We start from the raw sequence: 27,267 nt of genomic DNA, 5'->3' as shown, positions 1-27,267 counted from the left end.
AGAAAGATAGATAGATAGACAGATACATAGAACAGTTAGACAGAGCGATAGAACGATAGATAGATCGATAGATAGATACAATGATAGATCAATACTGTAGATAGACAGACAGACAAATATATAGACAGAACGACAGATAGAACAATAGAACGACAGATAGATGGATGGATTTGTGGAAGGAATAAAGAGAACGGTAGAATGACAGACAGAGAGAACAATAGAACAATGGATTGACAGACAGACATAGATAGAACGACACAAAATGAAAGACAGAAAGATAGATAGGTAGATAGATGATAGACAGAGAGACAGAACAAATGATAGATAGACAGAATGACAAATAGGACGACAGAAAGAATGACAAATACAATGATAGAACGATAGATCGATAAATAGATAGATAGACAGATAAACAGAACAGTTAGACAGAGCGACAGAACGATAGATAGATAGACAGATACATAGACAGAACGACAGATAGAACAATAGAACGATAGATAGATGGATGGATTGATGGAAGGAATAAATAGAACGGTAGAATGACAGACAGATAGAACGATAGAACAATGGATAGACAGACAAACATAGATAGAACGACAAAATGAAAGACAGAATGAATGATAGAAAGAACAGTTAGAGCGATAGAACGACAGATACAATGATAGAATAGATACATAGACAGAACAGATAGAGCGATAGAATGACAAATAGATAGACAGACAGATAGATACAGAAAACGACAGAATGATGGATGGAAAGATAGAACGATATATGGATGACTGGTATAGATAGGTTTTGACCAGTGGCTTTTTGTCAGACTAATCGTTGACTTAAATTGTGTCGATTTTAGACGTGACCTCAGGCCAGTATGACACAGAACGGCCTGTACTTCTGTCCCTCACAGCACTGTTTTCGTTCACATCAAATTAAATATGGCGTTTCCTCCGACTGAGCTCTAAACACACTCATTCATTCATGAAGCGAGCGGTTCCTCCTCCAAACCCTTCCCAGACGAGACGAGGAAAAGAAAATGGAATAATTTGAAGCGTCTGATTTATTTCTCGTGACCCTGTCACAAGATTACAACACCCCCCAACATACACTCCACCCTTCCAGCAGCCGGCTGCTGTTATCTCCATCCTCTCGCTCCCTCTCTCCTTCTGCTTTGTGTACGAGGACAGACAGCCACTCCTCTTAAATCAGTTATCAGTCGTTTAGCTCCTCTGAACAGCCGGCCCTCCTCCTTGTCCAGTATTAGGCATGTTCATAACTCAAATGTTTCTCTATGCTATTTTTTTAAACCTAGAAATAAGGGGGCAGCTAATATAGTCTCCAGCCGGTACAGTGCAGGCCTGCGGTCATGCTTCGGCTTCAGTTCCCTACTTCCCTTATAAAACCAAACACAGGACCTGTCGACTGGCCAAGCGGCTCAGTTGGAGCAGATCTAGAGAGGGAAAGAGTCAATTGAAACAATGTCAATGGAAGCAGATACGTGACTTATCGGTTGACTTTTCAATTTTGTAAATTTACTCACCCCAATGACGGTAAATTACACTCACACAGCACCACAAAAATATTTTCAGTCAGCCATACAAGAAGAAAAAATTCGAGCAATTTCTAAACCCTAGTCTTAAACCAGAACCAAACACGGTTAATGTCAGAGGTCAAGGGACGGGAATACTAACAATGTTAAGTTGCAAAACAATGACTCAGTCTGACAATGACTCAAAGAAACCTAGAAAGTATGTATCATAGATTCCACAAAAATATTAATCAGCACAAGTGTTTTCAACATTGATAAAATTAAGAAAAGTTAATATTAGAATGATTTCTGAAGGATCATGCGACACTGAAGACTGTTTTACCATCACAGGAATAAATTACATTTTACAATATATTAAAATAGAACGCAGTTATTTTAATTTTTAATGATATTTCACAGTATTACTGTTTTTCTGTATTTTTGATCAAATAAATATAGCCTTGGCGAGCAAACAAAAAACTCACAAAGCACGAGTGACCGCCATCTCTTTACAACTAGTTTTAATGTGAAATAAACATGAACGAACATCTCATGCCTCATGTAATCGCTCAATCTGTGTTTCAACCGCAGAAAAACATCAATAAAACAGCTTGTAAACTAAATAGTATTTCATTAACCTCAGGCAAGTCATTAGAGTTCACAGCTCATTAGTTCTCTAGAGAAATTAAGTCTAGAGAAGAAAATTCAAGAAATATTAAACTATATACTCATTACTTTACCTGTTAGTGATGTCTTAATTATTTAATGTGTTTAAATAAATCTATTATGAAACAAGTTATGACAACCACTGTGTTAAAACTTATTTTAACAACAAACATACATTTTATAATTTAGAAGTTAACTTAAAAAATACATTTTGTGCAACTGACATGTTTGCATAATTTTTTTTAAAGGCCCACAGATGTGCTTTGAACCACGCAGCGTTGTTCTGTGTGCTGACGTCATTTCAACTGAAACAGGAAGTCAGGGTGGGACATATCGAGCAGTCGCGCCCCCCTTTTAAAATAGCCAATAGTGTTTAGTTTATATCACAGTTACATTTTGGACCAGAGCCGCTGACAATGACTCAAAGAAACCTAGAAAGTATGTATCATAGATTCCACAAAAATATTAATCAGCACAAGTGTTTTCAACATTGATAAAATTAAGAAAAGTTAATATTAGAATGATTTCTGAAGGATCATGCGACACTGAAGACTGTTTTACCATCACAGGAATAAATTACATTTTACAATATATTAAAATAGAACGCAGTTATTTTAATTTTTAATGATATTTCACAGTATTACTGTTTTTCTGTATTTTTGATCAAATAAATATAGCCTTGGCGAGCAAACAAAAAACTCACAAAGCACGAGTGACCGCCATCTCTTTACAACTAGTTTTAATGTGAAATAAACATGAACGAACATCTCATGCCTCATGTAATCGCTCAATCTGTGTTTCAACCGCAGAAAAACATCAATAAAACAGCTTGTAAACTAAATAGTATTTCATTAACCTCAGGCAAGTCATTAGAGTTCACAGCTCTAATGTTAGTTAGCATTAGTTCTCTAGAGAAATTAAGTCTAGAGAAAGAAAATTCAAGAAATATTAAACTATATACTCATTACTTTACCTGTTAGTGATGTCTTAATTATTTAATGTGTTTAAATAAATCTATTATGAAACAAGTTATGACAACCACTGTGTTAAAACTTATTTCAACAACAAACATACATTTTATAATTTAGAAGTTAACTTAAAAAATACATTTTGTGCAACTGACATGTTTGCATAATTTTTTTTAAAGGCCCACAGATGTGCTTTGAACCACGCAGCGTTGTTCTGTGTGCTGACGTCATTTCAACTGAAACAGGAAGTCAGGGTGGGACATATCGAGCAGTCGCGCCCCCCTTTTAAAATAGCCAATAGTGTTTAGTTTATATCACAGTTACATTTTGGACCAGAGCCGGTGAGCACGGTAAAGCCACATTTGACAGCCACAATCTCATATTGCTATAAAATATAGCATTCTGTGTAGAATTTAAATGGGTCCGTTAAGTTTTATGGTCTGCGCCGACTCGTGCATATAATCCGCTCCGTCGTATGTTATATCGTGGACCGGAACAGTGCAGCGGTTAGTGTGACACAGCGCGAAACCAGACTTAATTTGCCCCAACGGAAAGCATATTTACACTGTCTGAATCGTTCCCTATGCCCTATATAGTGCACTACGTGCCATTCACTGTACACAAAAAATACAAATCCTGTGTACAAGTGACCGATTTGAGCCGCAGCTTCAGCGTCTATTAATAGTGCAGGGGGCGGGACGCTTTGGATTCTAGAGAGCATTTGATTGGACAAAGTTTTATGAGAAGCTGAAGTGCAGTGTGATTTTGATCCATATTGGCGGAAGTGAGAGACTAAGTTTTGAATGCTTATATCTTGAAAAAAGCTAATATTGTCATTGTTTTGGAGCACACTAGCATATAGATAATCTTAAGCCTAACATATACATACCAAAAGCAAGAAAATTCCATTTTGATTTCATGGGGACTTTAAGTTAAAATTTTTATATTTAAAAATAAATAGTAATTACATTTAAGTTTGGGCTCTGTTGTTAATAATAACCTTACAGTAATGTAAAAGAGTACCCTATAGTTTAGAACATTAGCTGAGGTAGATTTTCATCCGAGACTATTTTAATTTTAATTGAATTTTTTTAAAGGAGCAATTTGTTCAGTAAACCACTGTTTAATAAAAAATAATAATGCTGTACCAAACCATGACGTCAAAAACGAGGTATGTACCGAACCGTCATGTTTGTGTACTGTTACACCCCTAGTAGTACACAATATATTCTGTATAAAAATATATTTGCGAATATATGAATTTTAGTTTGTATTTCAGCAACATAGTTATGGCAATGTTCGGATCTTAAAACTCTGACAGCAGTGCATTCTAGTTCAACAATGTTCGTCCTCTTTAACAATCACCATTTCCGAGTCAAATTAATCAGGGAAAACTCACAGAATCTGGGCTGAACAGCATCCCAAATCCACAATTCTCAAGCCCAATAATTACTCCAAGAACAGTGGAAATAGGAGAGCAGTTTGGGATGTAGGATATGGCATCACCTCGGGCTACAGCCCAGCACGAGTGATCTCATGCCTCATGTAATCGCTCAATCTGTGTTTCAACCGCAGAAAAACATCAATAAAACAGCTTGTAAACTAAATAGTATTTCATTAACCTCAGGCAAGTCATTAGAGTTCACAGCTCTAATGTTAGTTAGCATTAGTTCTCTAGAGAAATTAAGTCTAGAGAAAGAAAATTCAAGAAATATTAAACTATATACTCATTACTTTACCTGTTAGTGATGTCTTAATTATTTAATGTGTTTAAATAAATCTATTATGAAACAAGTTATGACAACCACTGTGTTAAAACTTATTTTAACAACAAACATACATTTTATAATTTAGAAGTTAACTTAAAAAATACATTTTGTGCAACTGACATGTTTGCATAATTTTTTTTAAAGGCCCACAGATGTGCTTTGAACCACGCAGCGTTGTTCTGTGTGCTGACGTCATTTCAACTGAAACAGGAAGTCAGGGTGGGACATATCGAGCAGTCGCGCCCCCCTTTTAAAATAGCCAATAGTGTTTAGTTTATATCACAGTTACATTTTGGACCAGAGCCGGTGAGCACGGTAAAGCCACATTTGACAGCCACAATCTCATATTGCTATAAAATATAGCATTCTGTGTAGAATTTAAATGGGTCCGTTAAGTTTTATGGTCTGCGCCGACTCGTGCATATAATCCGCTCCGTCGTATGTTATATCGTGGACCGGAACAGTGCAGCGGTTAGTGTGACACAGCGCGAAACCAGACTTAATTTGCCCCAACGGAAAGCATATTTACACTGTCTGAATCGTTCCCTATGCCCTATATAGTGCACTACGTGCCATTCACTGTACACAAAAAATACAAATCCTGTGTACAAGTGACCGATTTGAGCCGCAGCTTCAGCGTCTATTAATAGTGCAGGGGGCGGGACGCTTTGGATTCTAGAGAGCATTTGATTGGACAAAGTTTTATGAGAAGCTGAAGTGCAGTGTGATTTTGATCCATATTGGCGGAAGTGAGAGACTAAGTTTTGAATGCTTATATCTTGAAAAAAGCTAATATTGTCATTGTTTTGGAGCACACTAGCATATAGATAATCTTAAGCCTAACATATACATACCAAAAGCAAGAAAATTCCATTTTGATTTCATGGGGACTTTAAGTTAAAATTTTTATATTTAAAAATAAATAGTAATTACATTTAAGTTTGGGCTCTGTTGTTAATAATAACCTTACAGTAATGTAAAAGAGTACCCTATAGTTTAGAACATTAGCTGAGGTAGATTTTCATCCGAGACTATTTTAATTTTAATTGAATTTTTTTAAAGGAGCAATTTGTTCAGTAAACCACTGTTTAATAAAAAATAATAATGCTGTACCAAACCATGACGTCAAAAACGAGGTATGTACCGAACCGTCATGTTTGTGTACTGTTACACCCCTAGTAGTACACAATATATTCTGTATAAAAATATATTTGCGAATATATGAATTTTAGTTTGTATTTCAGCAACATAGTTATGGCAATGTTCGGATCTTAAAACTCTGACAGCAGTGCATTCTAGTTCAACAATGTTCGACCTCTTTAACAATCACCATTTCCGAGTCAAATTAATCAGGGAAAACTCACAGAATCTGGGCTGAACAGCATCCCAAATCCACAATTCTCAAGCCCAATAATTACTCCAAGAACAGTGGAAATAGGAGAGCAGTTTGGGATGTAGGATATGGCATCACCTCGGGCTACAGCCCAGCACGAGTGGCCCGCATAACACCAGAGATGCTGGCAGCATTTGAGCATGCGAGCCAGAAAAGTCACTCTAATCTAGACTACAACTGTCCCTCAAGTCCTGCAAGAGTCTCATTCAGAGACCGGCCTGAAACCGTGTGGCTATGTGTGGGGGGGAAAAGAGGCCAGCACGGCGAGCACCACGTGGGCGGACCGAGCCGAGAAACTGTGTTGTTGCCATAGCAACAGGCCAAACCCCCTCCCCCCGCTACAAACCACCACGTCAATCCCTGAGCGTACATATAAAACAAGAGCACTTGTCTCTTATCACTTCACTGCAGCCAAGCGAGGAGATGATGCTGGGAAGAGGAGGAGAGATCGTCCTCTTTAACAATCACCATTTCCGAGTCAAATTAATCAGGGAAAACTCACAGAATCTGGGCTGAACAGCATCCCATAACCACTTGCCAATTCTCAGGCCCAATAATTACTCCAAGAACAGTGGAAATAGGAGAGCAGTTTGGGATGTAGGATATGGCATCACCTCGGGCTACAGCCCAGCACGAGTGGCCCGCATAACACCAGAGATGCTGGCAGCATTTGAGCATGCGAGCCAGAAAAGTCACTCTAATCTAGACTACAACTGTCCCTCAAGTCCTGCAAGAGTCTCATTCAGAGACCGGCCTGAAACCGTGTGGCTATGTGTGGGGGGGAAAAGAGGCCAGCACGGCGAGCACCACGTGGGCGGACCGAGCCGAGAAACTGTGTTGTTGCCATAGCAACAGGCCAAACCCCCTCCCCCCGCTACAAACCACCACGTCAATCCCTGAGCGTACATATAAAACAAGAGCACTTGTCTCTTATCACTTCACTGCAGCCAAGCGAGGAGATGATGCTGGGAAGAGGAGGAGAGAAAAAAAAAACCTCTCCAAAACCGGGGTCAAATGGCAAATGCGGCTCCATTTTAATAAAGCATTTCCTGCTTTGAGCAGCGCGAGCGCTCCCTCCTCCGTACGTTACACTGACCCTACGATCAGCGCAGGTTTGAATCACTGCAGACGCCCAGACCGTGAGGGGGAAGTGGCACGGCTGCTCTTAGAAAGCATGCAAATCTAGCCAGTAGGCCATTTGTAGCGCGTAGTAACCGCAGTGAGCTGTTTGAGGTGAGCGTATCAGATAAACAGCAACCACAGAATTTGCATGAGTGGTAGAGATTACCTACTGAGGTTTACATGATTCAAAAAGGAAGTGCTCGGTTATTTTATTTGACTGCGTGAACTCGAATAGCACCGGCTGCGGTAAACTTTCTCCTAAAGGCCAACGAGTCTCACAGCTTGATTCATGGATCTGCAATGGATCTTATTCTGCAGAGATGCAATATTGGATGTCACATGACTGAAACGGTTCAGCCAATAAAACACTTCAAGTACGTCTTTTTTAACAAAAAATAATAATTCCCATGGAACAAAAATCCAGAAATATGGGCCAAGTTTTCCAGCAGGTTAACAGAGCATAATAATCATTATTTCTTGAGCACCTTCTCGAGGATCATGTGGAGTAATGGCAGCTGAAAAATCAGAGTTGCCTTTGCAAGAATAAATTACATTTTAAAATATATTCAAATGGAAAAAAGTTATTTTAAATTGTAATAATATTTCTATTTTTTTACCATATTTATGATCCAATACATGCAGTAATGGATAGCCTAACAGACGTCTAAAAATACCTAAAATATGGCTTAAAGTCTGCAAAACATGAGAATGAATGTGTGCACATCAGTCATTGAGATTGATGCACAATGTTAAACAATGAGTTACCAGTTTCACCTATTTTAATTATTATTTACAGATTTAACAGCATTACCTACAAACTTGATGACCATAAGCTGTTTTAGTTCATTCTAATAGTACCATTAACTTACAGCTGGTTGCATGTAACAAAGACACTGTGACAGATGTTACTGGAAGTAGAAACAAGACAATTTAAAACCCTCCAAAATTCAAACTTCCAACATGCTTCTGACCTTTGCCACTTGATTATGTGCTTCAAACTGATGAACAGAAAGACATCTAATAAGCACAAAAAAGTGATCTCTAGAGTCATGACTGCTGTCGAACCCCATAGCAAAACAAAAATCAAGACGAGCAAAACGTATCAAATAGTATCTGAAGAAAATGTTAGTGGTGCTTGATCGCACTAAAGTCACTACCACAAGCTGTTTTTGAGGGGTTTTGGGCGTGTTGCTATACGGCTGAGAAACAAAAAAAATGAACTAATTTAATAATTTACACCAGAAATAGCATGTCCAGATGATGTGGATTTATTTTTAAACAGAATGCCACCATAATAATATGAGCATGACTTAACAGACACACCCTGCCTGACAACAAAATGAATAGCCATATTTCTACAATCCCATAAATCAATAGAATTTGCAGTAGAACTTTCTAAAACAAAGCTCTCAAGAGGCTTTTAAAATGAGTTGGTGAATTGTTGAGAAATTTGTGTAAGCACCTTTTAATGTATACAAGCACAGCTGCTCTTATGTCAGGCAGACATACTGTCCACAAAAACGTCTCGGCTGCCTTTTAAAAGGTTATTAATGGAACCAAAAAAAAAAAAAAACTATTTTACCGGCCTTAAAAAGTGCTCATTTTGGAGCCGTCTGTCATCACTCAAAACAAAAGTATGTGGTTCCTCACACTAGTTGCCTTATGATTCCTAGTTAAAGCTGCCATCTGGATGGAATGTAATGTTAATGAATGGCTACTTGTAGACTTGGCAGCGTTGCCTCCCGTTCCCTCTGTGCTCTTTAGGAGTGACGGAGGGAAATGCTGAAAACCAGGGATGCTCCATGCCTCAACGCTAATACAGGAAAACAGAAAATGCTGCAGGGACAGAGCCAATAACAATTAAAGAAGTCTTTGCCTTCTACAAAGAAGAACAGTAACTGACATATAAACAAAACCCTGAATCGATGCTTCGTTGTTCAAAACAACAATGTGAAAGCATTATCAACAAGAGATGTGGTTAAAAAATGAATGCCTGTCTGCCAGCAAAACTAAGATATTTGGCTTATATCTAAACATCCTTAAAACATGATGAATTTAATTAAGAATCAAAATTACATAAGTCTGATTTTCAGAGGATTCAAGCAGAATTTAGTGATCTGTATGCATAAAATAAGAAAAAAAAATCCAAGGGGGTAAGAAAAATAAACTTAATTCAAAGGGAAAACAAGTGTATTTTTCCAACCCCGCTGGCAAATAGTTTCTGCGTTTTGCTTCTCAAGTAAATGCATCTGGTTTAAAATGTTATATTTACTGGAAAACAAGATAAAAATACGGAAGAAAATGATATTTTCCATGCACCAACATTCAATGCTGGAGATCAGCATCCAAAACACAACATATGCTGGTAACCAGAGGCAGGATTTTGCTAAATTCAGAATTGGCTCCTTTCAGTTCGTAAGTGCGAATTTAAATTGAACTGCCCACAACACAGGATGTTGAATTAGAATGACAGGAAGAGGACTTTACTGAACTGTTGAATTTCAAAGAAAGTGAATACAGGTAATGCATTCTCAGAAAATAAAGTGTTCTTCAACTATGGAACACCAAAGTGAATTTATTAAATATGACGAAACATCATATAAATAAAATGTAGAAACTAAACAAATGTTTATAGGTGGGACAAACAACCATCCATCAAACCTTTTTAACACAAGGTTTTATCAAGCCAACATTCAAACTTTGTATTGACAAACTGCAGATGCACAATTTCTTTGAATTTCAAATTCACTTTAATTCTACATACAAATTCAAAATGACAATGCTGCATCCTGTGTTCTTACTCAATTCAAAATCAAATTCACAAACTGAAATAGAAAAGCCATTCTCAATTCAACTCTGAATGAAGCACAACCCTGGAAAACAGATTGTTGACAGGTCTTGCCACCAAACCTGTAGATGAACAGTATTCTTAAATTACACCAGCAATAAGCCAATGATTAACAAAGAGGCGGCAAATCGTGCCAAGTTCTATCTCTGCATTATACTAAAATGATTGGGATGTGAGCATGTTTACATTCGAGCATCTGTGATCAAGCGTCAGTGGACTAGAAACCGAACGTTTGCTACCAATGAGATGGCAAGGAGATCGCCTGTATTCCACAGCTCCCATTCTCTCATCTGTTCCTTCCCTTTAGTGGGCTTGCGTTTCTTTGGCCTACTTTCCAAGGAAATTGATCCGTTAAATGTGTCAAGGATAAGAAAAGGAAAATCGCATATGCATGCAACATGGCTCCTGTGATCAAGCGTCAGTGGACTAGAAACCGAACGTTTGCTACCAATGAGATCGCCTGTATTCCACAGCTCCCATTCTCTCATCTGTTCCTTCCCTTTAGTGGGCTTGCGTTTCTTTGGCCTACTTTCCAAGGAAATTGATCCGTTAAATGTGTCAAGGATAAGAAAAGGAAAATCGCGTATGCATGCAACATGGCTGACAGGAAAGGCCATTCAAGGTTTGCTGTGTATAATTAGATACATGGTCACCATACAGTCATATTTTACTCTTTGTCGTATAAAGTGACTGGAGCAGAAGAAAAATTATAAAAAGAAAGGGAGAAATAAAGAATGACATGCGTGTGTCATCCATCCCTGCAGGTCTCTGTGGCATGGTTGGAGAATGGCACCTGTTCTATAAATACTGCCACAGGGGGAGCAGCGGACGAACTCCGGTCCGTTAACCTCCTTGAAGAATTTCATCAAGGATAACAGAGAATATGTCTATAAATACATGCATGTCAGTGAAAATGAGACTCTCTACATCTAAATCTCACTGCAAGGCAGGTTTGGGATGAAAATATTCACAAATTTCTCTGAGCATCGTGAGGGCAAGGCACCACAGCCTGCATCGCTTCGATTTCACTTAGCTCTCCTCCGAGACCACCTGGCCCCGTTTGGCTCCAGGCGCCGTGTGGCAGCATGTGCATTCAGACAACAGCGCTCTCTACAGGTCGGTTAGGATGCGGGGCTGCTTATGTAAGAGTAACAGCAGGGAATCGCAGCCAATTAAAATCCAGCCTCATTAAAGAATAGATCACCTACCGTTAGGGACACTTCAGGATTCCACCTGCCCGCTGTCATGCAAAATTCTGATACAGGCCTTGAAGGACCGATAGGAGAGTGAATGGAGGCAGGATAAATATTAACAAGATGCTAGGGCAAATTTTGTGAGGGTGCATTTGAGACCTTTTGCACAGGTGCACAAAAATGTTCTTATTACAGCATGTGCATTCAGACAACAGCGCTCTCTACAGGTCGGTTAGGATGCGGGGCTGCTTATGTAAGAGTAACAGCAGGGAATCGCAGCCAATTAAAATCCAGCCTCATTAAAGAATAGATCACCTACCGTTAGGGACACTTCAGGATTCCACCTGCCCGCTGTCATGCAAAATTCTGATACAGGCCTTGAAGGACCGATAGGAGAGTGAATGGAGGCAGGATAAATATTAACAAAATGCTAGGGCAAATTTTGTGAGGGTGCATTTGAGACCTTTTGCACAGGTGCACAAAAATGTTCTTATTAAAAAACAGTATCTGTCAGCGGACTCAGCGCTGTATATTTAGAGCTATAGAGCAGAGCAGACGGCTCCTTATGCTTTCGAATCGCTCTCGCGGTACTTTGGTGTCATTCAATGATCGGTGTGCAGCGACTCTTCAAGTCAAACGAACAAACACGTGTGCGTATTTGCATCAGATCTCACCTTCTCACGCACCACGATTGGTCAATTACATATAATACCTGCATGTTATTGGTCAAACTACTTTGGATGTTTTAGGCAATATAAAAATCCTGGCCAGGACGTGTCCCGTATGAACGGCACATATGGCCACCCTATTTAAATAGTATCTGGATAAATGTGGACCCCAAAAAAAAAATCCACACCTACAGTTAGTCCATGTGATAATACAAATGTTGACATGATTATGCTTGGCAATGAATTGCTGAAACTGTACCACAAAGCATATGTCAATTGAAGTTCCTTTTTTCCTGATGTCAAACAAACATACAAACCACTTCCTAACACTTATAAATAGGCCTGTCATTAAACCTACAACAGCTGACAAAAAAACAACAACCTGGCATCCATTATCACAGTCAAAAAACAATTAGTCAGATTCAAGCATGCTCAATATTTATAAACAAACTGTGTTCATCATGTCACTGTTGTCCAAAAATGTCAGCATTTTGTAAAGTCTTCACTTTTGAAGCTATCTTCAAAAACCTTGATTTCCAGTGTTTACATTGCGCTCAGAAGTGGTTTGTAGATTCCAATTAAATTCCAGAATTTGAACTGACGTAGCAAACAGGATACAGAATTGAAGTTTGAATTTAAACAAGGCAAATTATAATGAATTACAATTGACTGAAATGTATCAAATCCAATAATGTAATTCTTAACAAGAAAAAGGAAAGTTTGTCAAGACCAACTTTAAATGTTGGCTTGACAGCCTTATTTAAAAAGTTTAAAAGAAAAATGTAAAAGGCCTGATGTGACGTTTGAAGATTTTATAATCTTCTTATGTTTACTCACCAAACAACATTGAACCCATTCATTTTCATTCTATAAAAAACGAATGTCATACATATTTGGAAAGACACGAGGATGAGTAAATGGCAGAATTCGAACAATCATTTTCTAAAATGCCTGTTGAATCTCTTGGAATTCAATAAATTTCACTTCCTGTCATTTGAATCTCAAATACACATGAAAGTAAGTCAGTTGTTCAATTGTGAAATTTGCTCAACTCTGCTGGACATAAGCCTAAAATGCAAAGAAAACTCTTGAAATATTGTATTCATGTGGACAGAGGGCTGAGACAGTCGAACAGATTGAATCGGCTGACAAAAACATCATAATGCCACAATGCATTTAGCTGCAGCATAAATGTGAATCTTGGAGATTTTTATTGTGTATCCTAGTTTCTGGTAGTGAGAAGATGAAAAATCATCTCAATGACTGGCACTAACATTCAGCAGAGATCCACCACTCTCTAAGCAGAGAAAGCGGGTGGTTCTGTGTTAAACTCGGTCTATCAGCTCTCCGAACATGGACAGGAGTGACAGGAAGCAACCCTCCAGCTCTAGACGGGCCTGTCACAGCAGCTCGTCACAGAGGCACAGTCATGACTGCATTGCCTTTTTTGATCATGACGGATGTCACAGCACGTTCATATATCCATTACGTGCTACAATGGTGGGTTGCAATCAAACAAAAGCCCTGCACAGACACCTGATGTGCACGCCGGCCAAAAGTTTCGTCACCTGCTAGGTGGAAGTCCAAAGTGCAAATCCTCTTGTTTGCACTGGCCATGGAAACCACCGTAAAGCCTTGCTTGGGAGGGAGTGGAAATCGGGACGGCGCCTGATCAGAGAACAGTTCAAGGGTTGCTCTGAAAACAAAGCAGGGTTTCGTTAAAGGACTGCTTATGACAAAACAAGACAGATGTGTCCTGGGAGCACCACAATTGAAAGTGAAAGTGTGCAGAAGCCAAGGCCCTTACTGAAACATGATGTGGCCGTCAGAAGCGAAGTTTAATCTTCAGTAGGGCAGCCAGGAACAGAGCACTCCAAAACAACTGCTGCCAATGCTAACAAGCTGTCAACAATGCAAACTCACACCAAATCACCAGGCCATTTTTGGTGCGTAAAAAGCTGAAATCAAATCGGCTGGTTTTGTCATTCACATTTATCTGTGACACTGGCCAACCTACCCTTAAAGTAAAAGGTTTAGCGCAAAGACACGGTGAAACTCATCTGCATGCAAACGCAGGAGAATGAAAATGTCACATTCTGCTGCAGATTGAAGTTTAAACTCTGGCCTGTATGACAGGAAGACTTTTGACCAACAGAGGATCGAAACGTCACAGATTGACCGCTTGGCTAGAATTAGTTTACTTCATTGAACCAAGAAATTACAAACAGGACACAAAAGAAAAACTAAAGAAAACACAATGTCATAAAGCACTGAAAAAGAGTAATAACTAAATAAATAATTTTATTCATCACATAGATAAATAGCCTCAGGCGCTGTCTCTCTGTCTCTCAAGTAAAATAAATATTAGATGAATGACTTAAAAATAGAAATGTTGCTTTGGAAACGAGCAGAAATAAAGTTTAAGTTTTAGTACTAAAATTTCACTAAAACTGAAATAAAAAGCCAAACGGAAGTAGTTAAAAATTGTAATAGAAATAAAGAAAGAAATGAAAACAAATAACAAAAGTACTAAATGTTACAGAAATTAAAATTAAACTGAAAATATAAAAATAAAAGCTAATTTAAAACATGAATAAATACTATATGTAAATAATACTCAAATGACACAATTGCGGTGTTGCATGCTTGATTGGGGACTGAAGTTTAAAACTCCCGCAGCGGTCATTCAACTCATCCTTATAAAATCTTCAAGGTTGAAGCCAGAATAGTGCGAGTACGTCACCAGAGACCCTTATACAACTGCTCACCTCAAACCATTAACTAGCAAGAACAATATGCAGCCCAGGGCAAGAACCTCTGCACCAGTTACAGACCAGAATCACTTCTACAATACGGTCCATTTCAATAGAGGTTACTTAATTTTGGAGGACAAATTCTAGCTTTAATCTGTTTTGACCAAGTACAGAGTGACAAACCCCAGTGCACCCAGCCCTTCCATAGCCTGATAAGGGCTTCAGGGCAGACCAGGCGCAACACAGACCACATGGACAGCGGGAAAGGGTGGAGCGGGCAGCTCATTGAAGCGAGAGACATAATGAATGGCACTGGCAGGAAGTCATGGCCCTGTCAAACTAAGCCATCGAGAAGCTGGATAAAACAAACTCTTTACCGAGTGGGGGTAAAATGGGTGAAGAAGCAGATTAGGATGAGTTAAAATACAATGACTAGAACAACGGGTTCGTGAATGACTTCTGAACAAAATTTGAACTGGGCCAAAAATCTTATGTCCATACGATAGCAATATATACAATAATGAACAGTCCATTAGATCCATTAGAACATTCTTGTCAATTTATGTTAAAGTTGCATGGGTGAAAGCAATCTCATAAAACGGGGTTCATAAAACACACTGTTAGCATTAACAGTATGATTATATCATCAGGAGAACATCTCCATAATTGAGAGCATGCATGAGATTACAACTTGGTGAAGATGTCATACTTGGATCCCGTAAAATGACAATATTTTTGAATGCTTCTTGATTACGTAATCTCTGGGAATTTCTTAAATGAGCAATCATGCTTAAATGAAACGGCTACACACACTACCAAGATGTGCATATGCATAGGTGTTTTGTTGCTACCAAACTTTTGAATGTGTAGAACCAAAGACTTCTGAGAAGATCCGAGAAGCTAAACGACACAGACTAACCTCTTAATAGCCTTCACTAAATACAAACTTTAAGGATGCATGGATTGCAGGGAAGTAGACCAGCATATGTGACGTGACATGTGGCCAAGTATGGTGACCCATACTCGGAATTAGTGCTCTGCATTTATCCCATCCTAAGTGCACACACACACCGTGAACACACACCCAGAGCAGTGGGCAGCCATTTATGCTGTGGCGCCCGGGGAGCAGTTGGGGGTTCGGTGCCTTGCTCAAGGGCACCTCAGTCGTGGTATTGAAGGCGGAAGAGAGCACTGTACATTCACTTCCCCCACCTACAATCCCTGCCGGTACGAGACTCGAACCCGCAACCTTTGGGTTACGAATCCAACTCTCTAACCATTAGGCCACAACTGTAAAAATAGGACAAACACATTTTAACACTTCCAATTTCTAATTTATTAAAAACATATCATAGCCTGTTTCCTATATTTTTTGCAGGGCTAACAAACCTTTACAGTCAGTTAAATATCCAGAAGAAGGCCTAATCTCCTGTACTACTGTTAAGGTTGGTTAAAGGCTAAAAACACAACACTACTTTGATTTCAGAGGTCATACAGAAAATATGTTTCACTGTGCAACTGAAATGATTTAATATCTCACATTGTGAATGACAAAACATATCCAGATTTCAGTTCAAAAGGTCACAGCTACATAAAAACTCTCTGAGCTTTCAAACAATACACAGCACATAACTAGTGCGCGGGAAAATCATAAACTTAACTTTAAAATAAACAACTTTTTTTTTTGCAATAACATTTAAACAATTATTGTTAAGCCAGTGACCTCAGAAGAGAAAATCAGCAATTAAAATGTTTGTCCTGTTAATTTAAATCAATGCATCCAGTACACTTGCTTTCCATTTTGCAGCCCATTGAAAATAGAACACTGGCTACGTTTACATGCACAATTTTTGGTTCAATTGGACTGAATTCATTCCGATTGATGAATCTGAATGTAGTGTTTACATGAACGCTAAATAAAGTGATCGGGTTGATGTGCGCATTTATATGTCACAAGCTTCAAATCGGAATCGATTTTTTTTTACATGCGTACACTGCACAAATATGCAGTGCGAGTTTCTCACTGTTTGCAAATAATAACCACTTTCCTACACGGTTTCTTTATTTGTTTTTAACAGCAGAATTAATATTGATCAATTTATGGATAAATATACTTATAAACCGCTGTGCCGTGCTGCTCACATTTATCACGCCGTAAAAACACCCCTCCCCTTGCCCAAAACGGGTTGTCTGTGGATGAGAATCCAAAACAAGGACTGGTGGTAGGTTGTCCTGCTCCACTTCACAGTTGCCGAGTGAAAGGAGAGTTTTGTAATGACAGGACACGCATTTATACAACACTTTATTCAAAAGGAAGAACTGCTCGTTCCGCGCGTTATACGCCACTATGCTATTTCTGCATCATTGCACACACGCAGTCCTTTCAGTTTCGGGGTTCAATCCGATCGAGTGTTTACATGCACTCTCAATCATATTAGAAAACGAATAAACCACCCCTTTCAATCCGGTCGAAATGTCATTCCGACTGAGCTCAATCGGATCGATTAAGGTCTTTACATGAAGGCTTTTCAGTCCAACTGAGCCGTCAATCCGATTACAAACGGATTATTTGGTTGCATGTAAACGTAGCCACTGTCCCAGCATGTTTCAGCGTGAAAGAGTTCTATGAAAGTCATTCAAAAATAGGACAAATTCTATATTTCACTGAATTCAACAGTGAATCTGCATTACCTGTATCCCAAGCAAACTGTAAAGCCACAAAGAGATGATCCTAATGAAACGGGCATTGGAGATGCAAGCTTGAATCGGATTCAAAACAGCCCTGCCTTGAAAGGCACAAGTAGGATTATTTTCTGGAGTCTGGACTAAAATAAAAAAGCTCTAGATGATAAAAATGACTTCAAAACGTTTGTAAGAGAATATCAGAAAATGCTCAAACACTTTTATACAAGCAACTTACATTGCATTTTATCAGTTCATGCAACAATTCCTGGGAATCAAACCCATGATCTTGGTGTTGCTAGCACCATGCTCTACTGTTTGACTACAGGTAGATCATAGCGCTGTCAACGCCAAGATCAAGGGGTTTGAGCACCAGGGAAAGCATGAACGAAGAAAAATCATACATGCAATCCGTGTAGTTTTGGATAGAAGCATCTGACAAATGCATACATGTAAGACATTTTTGTGTTATCAAACTTTCAAAAGCACAGCTAAATTTCATATACTATGCCAAATATGAAATAATTAGAACTGGTCCATATAGCAACAACAACAACAAAATTATCTCTGACTTTTGCCAATATTACTTTGTTGTTTTTATTTATTTTTTCCAATCAGATAATCCACAATTTCGACCAAAGTGCCACTGTGGCCAATTAAATGCATGACATGATAATACAGTAAAATACGGGGGGGAAATGTTTTCAATGTCCTGAAAACATTTCAGCACATGAATATTGCCACATAGAGACAATGCTCTCGTACAGCCAAGCCGCAAAACAAGATAGCACAAATCTGGCCGAAAATCATTGCATATACATTTGTGAATATCTGAAATATCACCCAGCCCTACTAATAACCACAATTTTTCAAAGCTTAACTATCTAGACTAAGCTGTTTTTACAGAGTGAGACGCTGGTAAACAGAAAGCAGCTATGGTATCAGCAATGAAGCAAATGTGTGTTCCCAAAGCCTATTAAGGTCTTAGCTAATCCAGACTAGCCAAGATTTATCCAGAGTTAGGCTGACAGTTTTAACTTGTTTAGGATGGGCCATTAATAGGATGATTGAGCACCAACAAGCTGCTTTTTTATACTTCCTTTGGTGGCACAGGGATAGCATATGGGAGAAAACTTTTACTTATTAATTCTCTCATAGGTCAATCTCATGTATTTTCACTGAGGTCACAGAGCCACATAGGAGCCACTGTGTCCTCAGAATCATTCACTGTTAGAGAACTGCTCCTGTTCCTATCCAGAGTTCAAGAACGATTATGCAAAGCTTGGTTTGAGTTGACAAGCTCTCGTGGTGACAACTTCAAATAAAAGGTAAAATAATCCTGCTTACAGGTTCACCAATGTTTCAATTAACAGATTCAAAATAACAAAAATCGAATTTTCAAGACAACTGACCCTTCCTTACACTACCCCTTCCCCCCGGTTAAATGCATCTACGTCAAACACATGCAGCCTCGTCGGGAATCCTATAGACCTTAAATTTCAGAGAAAACATATTTTACTAAAAAGAAATCATATTGTTCATGGAAATCTCAAGTTCATTCCAATGGGATGTTCTGTAAAGCTTCTCCGAGTTGGCAACTGTAACCAAGGTGGGCAGAGTTAGCGAGGGTCAATTGGACTTCTTTTCCGCAAGATTTCACCAAAATTCACACTTCTGTCCATCTCTCCCTATCAGCTCACTGTTTCATCCTACTGTATGATCCATTTTAATACGGGCAGCTCATTTTGTGGTTTCAAGCGGAAAAACAGTCCTGACTAATAGGAAATGAATGAAGGCTGTCCGTGTCAGATATCACTGCTTACCAACTCACTGAGTCATAGACAGAACAGCAACCAAACTTCACGGCTTGATAAAGCATCCAATTCTCCTTCCTTGGGAGTAACCAGAGTCCAGTGTGCAGAGCACTCACGCCCTCATAAGGCAATAACTGTCCACCATTTTGAGATAATTCAACCCAGGAATAAATGCTAAAAGTGCAACCCGATCCAAATTTGACAGGTGGCACAGACTGATGCGGTAATGCTCCCAAGATGCACACGGTGATTGATGTTTTGCACTCAAGGCTGATACTTACATACTAATTGATTTTTTTTCTCATTAACTTGAAGATTATCAAGGGGGGAAAAAAACATCATCTGGACCTACTAAAAAGCATTTACGTCCATCACTAAAGCAATAAATGCTCAGCTGACATGCTCACAAACCTCAGCCTGATTTCCCTAAGATTTGAATACTGTAATCCGACAGGATTCATGCAGCTGCACAAACCACAAAACATTCTCGTTTAATTTGCACTTACTGACACTGTGCAAAGCAACACTGCCATACAGTAGTCATCCTCGATTGTACATTTGCACATATTCCTCTCTAGCTGCATGCAACATGCAATATCATACAACAGACTACTTGGGTTGACTCGTAACACAAAACTGACAGCTACAAAAACAAACCAGCCAGTGTACAACCATTTCGTCTCTGATGTACACTAACATGTACATGCATATGCACACAACAGAGAGCATGCTGAGATTTGTGTGCTGTTGCATGCCAGGCCCTGCCCAGCATTCGGCCCGCATATGCTAACGCGCTAAGGCCTTAGCACTATTCGCTAACGCCGATAGCCTTTAAACTATTCACTTGGATTAAAAAAGAAAAACATTAACCGCAACCGCCTCAAATCTACGCTACAAAACCGCCACCACAATAAAAGCACCACAAGTCACCGCTGAAAACCACAGCGAAACCTGTCGACTGACTGTATATATGCGTGTATGAGTGAGTTTAACGGCGGCGGCGGAGCTCGTACCGAGCAGGAGCAGCTTCAACTCCCGTCTCGAGTCGCGTTTGTCTCGACGCAGCTGCTTATCGATTTCGGCGTTGATTCGTTTCGACTCCTTGGCCTCTTCGCTCAGGCAGCAGGCCATCATCGACTCTAAAGTCATCCCCACTGCTTTACTGTACACAGCCCGGCCTCGTCGGGGCTTCAGAAACGAGAAAAAACACACACGAAAATATCACTCAGTCCGAGTGGCCGCTGGAAAACAAAAAGGCGGGTAAAAATGAAATAACCCCCCAATCGTCCTCTGAGGAAAAATATTAAGGGAAAAAATGAGAAGGGAGGTGAGGAGATGATCTGAAGGGGGGTTGAGCGTGGGGGAGGGGGTCGGGGGCTTCGCGCGCTGCGTTCAGTCCTCTCGCGGTGAGCGCGAGCCTCTACCCCGCGTGCGGACCGCGGCAAAATCACGGAGGTAAGAGAGGAAGAAAAAACCGGGAGGATGAGGAAGGGAGGGCAGCGTCGACGACAACGACGAGGAGGAGGAGGTCCGGGAGCCTTATCTCGCAAATGATTGAAAAATCCAGGGGAAACTATCCTCGCGTGCGTCGCGACACTCCCACAACGGCTCCGCGGCGGCTCACCACCAACACGGGTCCCGGTGAAAACGGGACAGATCGCACAGTCGCGACATCCACTTCCCCTATGCCCCCCTCTCCAGCCTTATCCACCCCTTCAAATGGAGGAAAAAGAGATTCCTCCTCAGAAAAGGTAGTGAATGAAGCGTCACTGCTTCACAGCGAGTAATTGAATAATGCCAAAAACGTTCCCTTTCGTGTCGTTTTGTTTCACAGGAGCGCTCAGCCACAACACTTGTAGAAAAATGTAAATTCCTAGAAGGGGGAAAAAGCCCGTTGCCTTTAAAAATGGATTATGGCATTTTTTTTGTTGCAGATGACAGCAGCGTCTCCTCCTACATCAGCGGAGCTGCGTGCGCACACTAGCGTGACTCCAAACGGATGATTGACAAGGAGCGAGGGCTCGAGCAGGAGCGGGGAGGCGGGAACTGTGAAGAAACCCTTCTGGAGGCGGATAACAGGAAGGAACTGTCAAGTTTGGTCGACGGCACAAATCATTCAGGCGTTCAGAAAGTGCTGGCTTGCCGAGGTGTGTCGCTTATTCTGAGGGAATAGTGTGCATTGAAGTCTCGCATTATAGAACATATTTCTACATATATCATGCATAGCTCGCACTGTATAAATATACTTTAATGATCCCAAAAGGGAAATTGTGAATACGATTTAAAATAATAATAATAATAATAATGAAATGAAATAATTATGATCTGCTGTTTCACTTATCAGATATCACAAAGCGTCTGCTAAATGACTAAAATAAATAATGTAAAAATCTAATTAAAAAAATGTGAATAATGGTTATTAAAGGGAAAATATGAGTATTCGATTATTATTATTATTAGCATTGTTATGATTACTACTTTTTTGGAGCGGGGAGGCGGGAACTGTGAAGAAACCCTTCTGGAGGCGGATAACAGGAAGGAACTGTCAAGTTTGGTCGACGGCACAAATCATTCAGGCGTTCAGAAAGTGCTGGCTTGCCGAGGTGTGTCGCTTATTCTGAGGGAATAGTGTGCATTGAAGTCTCGCATTATAGAACATATTTCTACATATATCATGCATAGCTCGCACTGTATAAATATACTTTAATGATCCCAAAAGGGAAATTGTGAATACGATTTAAAATAATAATAATAATAATAATGAAATGAAATAATTATGATCTGCTGTTTCACTTATCAGATATCACAAAGCGTCTGCTAAATGACTAAAATAAATAAATAATGTAAAAATCTAATTAAAAAAATGTGAATAATGGTTATTAAAGGGAAAATATGAGTATTCGATTATTATTATTATTAGCATTGTTATGATTACTACTTTTTTTTTTTTACCTGACTAGCCACTAGTCTAAATATGGGAAATAGTAGTCCCATATTAATAATAGTAGACTTTGTCTTTGCAGTAATACAAAACAACATTTTTGCTATTTCACAAATCAAAAATAACTTTGCACAACAGCAGTCATTTGCAGAGTAAAGTGCATTAGACCCTGACAGCAGAGGGCAGCAGATGTTTGTGATCAATAATCCGGTTCTCCTGTTGTTCACATGTTGTTTCTTCAAACAAAAAGAGGGCACTGTTTGACTACAAATGCTCTAAGACATGCATACTTATTCAACCCTGTACAGATCCAATTTAAGTTCCATAATTAGTCCAACAAGTCTCAAGAACAGTTTAATCTTTTTTTCATTGCTATCAGAACTGAAACTCACTTCACATATCTTTTTTTTTTTTACCTGACTAGCCACATGGAATTTAAAATCTCTGCGACTGTCAGCACATCATTCTAGAATTACTGTCCCTCACAAAACGATAGTAATGTAAACTTCTTATTTATGAAGGCAGAAATTAAAGAAGTTATGAAAATCTTGTACATATAACAAGAAATATGACAAGGCTATATCTTGGTATCGCCTGTGTAGGCTGTTAATAATTTAACGGTGCTGTAATTAAACATCACAATTGTTGAACTCTGCCTACATCTAGTGGGAAAATCTGGTAGTACATGTTGAAAAATGTATATTCATGTTAATCAAGTCCTCCTGGTGGATGCTGTATGTTATGCAGACATTCATATTTAATGTTAAGATGCATGGAAATGTATAAAATATAGCAGATGAATACATCTATACAGAACACCTATAGTGCTATCATGTAAATCAATCAAATAATGTAGACAAAAAGATGCACAAATTTATTTTTGTCACTACATAATTCCCATACTTCCATGAGTTATTCCATACTTATAATGACTATTACTCATACGATTAATCCATTATGAAAATCAAAAAGGAAACAGACTTATTGTCTTGTTAATTATGAATTATATCAATCACGTAAATGGCAGTCTATGTTTTCAATTCAAAACAATGACATTTGACAAAAAAACTAATAAATAAATGGTAAGTAGTATGCATCCCTCGTAAAAGCTGTCAACTTGTTTAGGTATTTACATCTTACCTCACACTTTTTCACCGTTAAAAACAGATTCTCCCCACTGAAGCCCACCTTCTTTGATTTGATGGGTCATCTCAATCATTTTGACATTGACGATCACTGCTGAGGAAGACCAGCCTAAAAATTTACATTTTAAAACTTATTGTCAAATATTCGAGGGACAATTTGCCCATTTCTAATTATTGTCCCCCTCAGTGTCAATAGGGTCCAATGTTGCTTGGACTCCAGTGTTCTTCAAAACATATTTTGTGTTTTGCAGAGACAAGAAATTCATTCAGCTCTGAAACGACATGAGGATGAGTAAATTACGAATGTTAAATTTTGGGTGAACTAATACTATTACTTTAATCCTTAACTCTAGTCTAAATATGGGAAATAGTAGTCCCATATTAATAATAGTAGACTTTGTCTTTGCAGTAATACAAAACAACATTTTTGCTATTTCACAAATCAAAAATAACTTTGCACAACAGCAGTCATTTGCAGAGTAAAGTGCATTAGACCCTGACAGCAGAGGGCAGCAGATGTTTGTGATCAATAATCCGGTTCTCCTGTTGTTCACATGTTGTGCCTTCTAGCCATTATACATGTGATTTGGGCACTTAACCCTGGCTCTTTCCCAGGGATTTCCTCTACAATTAATGCACGGACAGTGATGCAAAAATATCTGCTAATCGAGACATTCACCATTGGTATCGGGGCCTTATTATTTTGGGCAACAATAGGGCTCATTGCCTTCCATTTCCACTGGCGTCACCAAAAAAAATTCATAATAACAGCATCAAGAAACTATATATATATGCAATATTTTATCAACATTGAAAAGACACTTTACAACAAATAATTTGTTCTATTCTATCTGCAATAATAGGAAGAAATGTAAAGTTATAATGTAACTCTGTGACAGTTTTGCTGGAAACTGATGGCATAGCCTACGGTGCAAAACATTAGTCATTTATCAATCATGACACAAAGACTGTCAGACTTCAACAAAACAACAAAACCTCATCTGTGTCAGCCAGCTTGATAAATTTACCTTGCTGACAGAATTGGCAAAACGATATTTAAACAAAGTTGCAAAGTATAAAAACAAATGTACATGTTCATCGTTGATGTTAATTATTGGACCAAGGACATAAATACTGGCCTGTACAGTATAAAAGGGTTCAACAACAAGGATGGTAAGAGAAGTTGGGTCTACTTGTCATCAGTGCATTATCAGTATTTTACATTAATTTTGATGCTTTGCACTGTGAAGCTTTCTATGTATTGTCTATTGTGCGTATATTTGCAAATTCTGCTGATTTAAGAATATGTTCAACCAAACCAGTCACTATCACACTGTTTCAGTATAGTAACATTTGCATCATAATTATTAAGTTAGGATAACTACAATTTCCAACTTACTGTTTTTTAATTATTGGACAGATCTATTGTACATTCAAAGGAAAGCCTTTGGCTTGAGTTGCAGAAGGCATGGGATAACATTAGTGTTGAAGTTCTCAGGAAATATATTGACACTATGCCAGAGAGATGTGCTGCTGTAATGCAAATATATAGTTACACGAATATTAAAATGTGATTGCCAAGTCATAGTGAGTGTCTTTTAGGAAACTGAGTTATAATGCAGTTGCTATATGGGGTTGTTCAAACTGCTATCCTTAAATGAGCAATAACTACACCAGTTGTTGCATAAAAACAATTGCTAAATGCTTTTGAGGTGTTAGCATAGCAGCTCAGTGTTTTGCAAGGTTACAACATTCAACAGGATTAGGAATATTCCCAAATGCTGCAGCAGGAAACGGCCACACAAATACCCAGAGTGCTCAGTGTCTTCTGTTCTTGATGTCAGGATTATTAAAACAGTTCCCACATCAGGGATAGTCGCCGCCAAAAACCAAAAACGCTTTTAATTTCATAGCATAAATTACATGCCAGAGAACTTTTCATCCCGGTAGTTCTACACAAAACACGCACGCTTCCAAAAATCCCTGACAGCATGTTTTTCACAAGTTTGCCGTTATCTCACAGAGAGCGTGGGGTAGACAGGGTCCCGTGGTGAAGGAAAACAGTGGGATATCTCTGGTATCTTGCCTTTTGCAAAACTAAGTCATTAATTAAAACCTCCTTCCTTCCACATCAGAGTCACAGATTGAAACTAACCAAGAGGCCCTTTGCCATTAAGATGCACAGATCCAATTAAGAGAGTGATTAATTGCCAGGGAGGGGATTTAAATAGGAACGGCTGTAAATGAAGGCACAGCGGTCGGTCCTGAAACAGGTCCGCTGGCGGCGAAGATGGGAAATCAAGGAAATAATTGTCCAGCAACAGGAGGCTGAAAGGTTATGGTTTAAATCAGAGCTATAAAGGACGACCAAAATCATACTGCGCTGAGTCCACTAAAATTGTTTTATATTCCTTTTTTACTTTCACCAGGAAAAATCTCATAGCCTTATAGGAATGAACTCTCTTCAAATTCTTCCAAGAACTAATGATGAGTTATGCCACATTAACTTTATAGCTCTATATGTCAACTATTGTCTGGTTTGCATCTTTTTTTAAATTTCCCTAGGGATTTTAAGAGTAACATCCGAGACAAAGCTGATCATTCAACAGAGAACTACATTAAAGGCTCGTTCACACCAATGACAATAACTAAAATGATAAAGATAACTAGAAAGTTTTAATAATTGTTCTAATTCTGCAAGAATAGTAAAGTCCACACCACAATAGCAATAACGACAGAACATAATGATATTGTTGGAATCAATTTCACAGCATTTTTTTTCCAGCTGACCAACGATAAAAACACTGACAGCCAATCAAAATCCATTTTACTTTGAAGCGCTCAAGTATTTGAAGACAGCAAAACTGCAGCCTAATAAACAGAATGTTATCATGCATTGATGTGGGTGCTAATTTAATTATCATTAGGTATTTTAATTGTTCTTGTTGTGAATGGCCTCAAGTCTCTTAAGCTGCTTAAATCTATAAATGACCATATTTCTGACTCACCATCCTAATTTACAGATGACATCTGTTTGTAAATTTGCATGAGTTTAATACATAAACGAGAGAACTTGTTTAGTCTAAATAAATGACTTGTTCCAAGCATTTCTTATGAAAAAATGGACACATCAGTACTCACACTTGTACTGAATGATATGATCTACTCATTTCATTCTTTTTTTACCCTTTAATATCACGGAAAAAGATACTGTACACTGTAAAAAATGGCCGTGAATTTAACGGTAAAAGACTAAAAATGCTACAGTAAAAACCTGTTAAATGGTTAATGGTAAATTCCTCTACTATATACGGTGAAAAACTGTATTGGACATTACATGTAATTTAGTATACCGTTTTTGGAAGTGAAAAAGACCTTATAATTTACAGTGAATAACAGTAAATTGACATTCCCAGAACTCCCTGCATTGCATTTCAAATTTGATGTTTTTTGTTGAAATAACTATGTTTCTTCTTATCAGTTTTGTATATTAGGGTTGTATGTTATACCCAATGTTGTTAAATGAATGTTTATTGCATTATTTCAGTTTCATGTGTGTTACCGTTATGGTGTTTAGTGTTTGTGTGAATCACACTGTGCACCTTCTATATATGTTATTATTTAAAAGCTGCTTGTGATGGGCTCTGGTTCATCATGTGACTTTCTCATCACCACCTGCATTTGATGGTTATCAGTGTATTACAAAGGTACAAAACAGATGTCAGTGCTTCAATAGGTTGGTATATTAACATTATATCAGTTAATGAAATTACGGTATTTGAC

General features: G+C 38.6%; 1 protein-coding gene across 1 annotated transcript in view; it reads right to left on the bottom strand.

The window, feature by feature from the left end:
• Positions 1-21,337, bottom strand: part of LOC107600186 (guanine nucleotide-binding protein subunit alpha-11-like) — a 45,965-nt gene extending 24,628 nt beyond the window's left edge. Inside the window, exon 1 of the mRNA XM_016292013.1 lies at positions 20,412-21,337. Coding sequence (XP_016147499.1) covers positions 20,412-20,547 — 136 coding nt within the window. The 5' untranslated portion in view covers positions 20,548-21,337. The remainder of the gene's footprint in view (positions 1-20,411) is intronic.
• Positions 21,338-27,267: the final 5,930 nt, after the last annotated feature.

This window comes from Sinocyclocheilus grahami, unplaced genomic scaffold (assembly GCF_001515645.1).
Source record: "Sinocyclocheilus grahami isolate Dianchi unplaced genomic scaffold, SAMN03320097.WGS_v1.1 scaffold280.1, whole genome shotgun sequence".
NCBI classification, from domain to species: Eukaryota; Metazoa; Chordata; class Actinopteri; order Cypriniformes; family Cyprinidae; genus Sinocyclocheilus; species Sinocyclocheilus grahami.
Note: the sequence above shows the minus strand (reverse complement) of the source record. Positions and strands in the feature narration are given on the sequence as shown.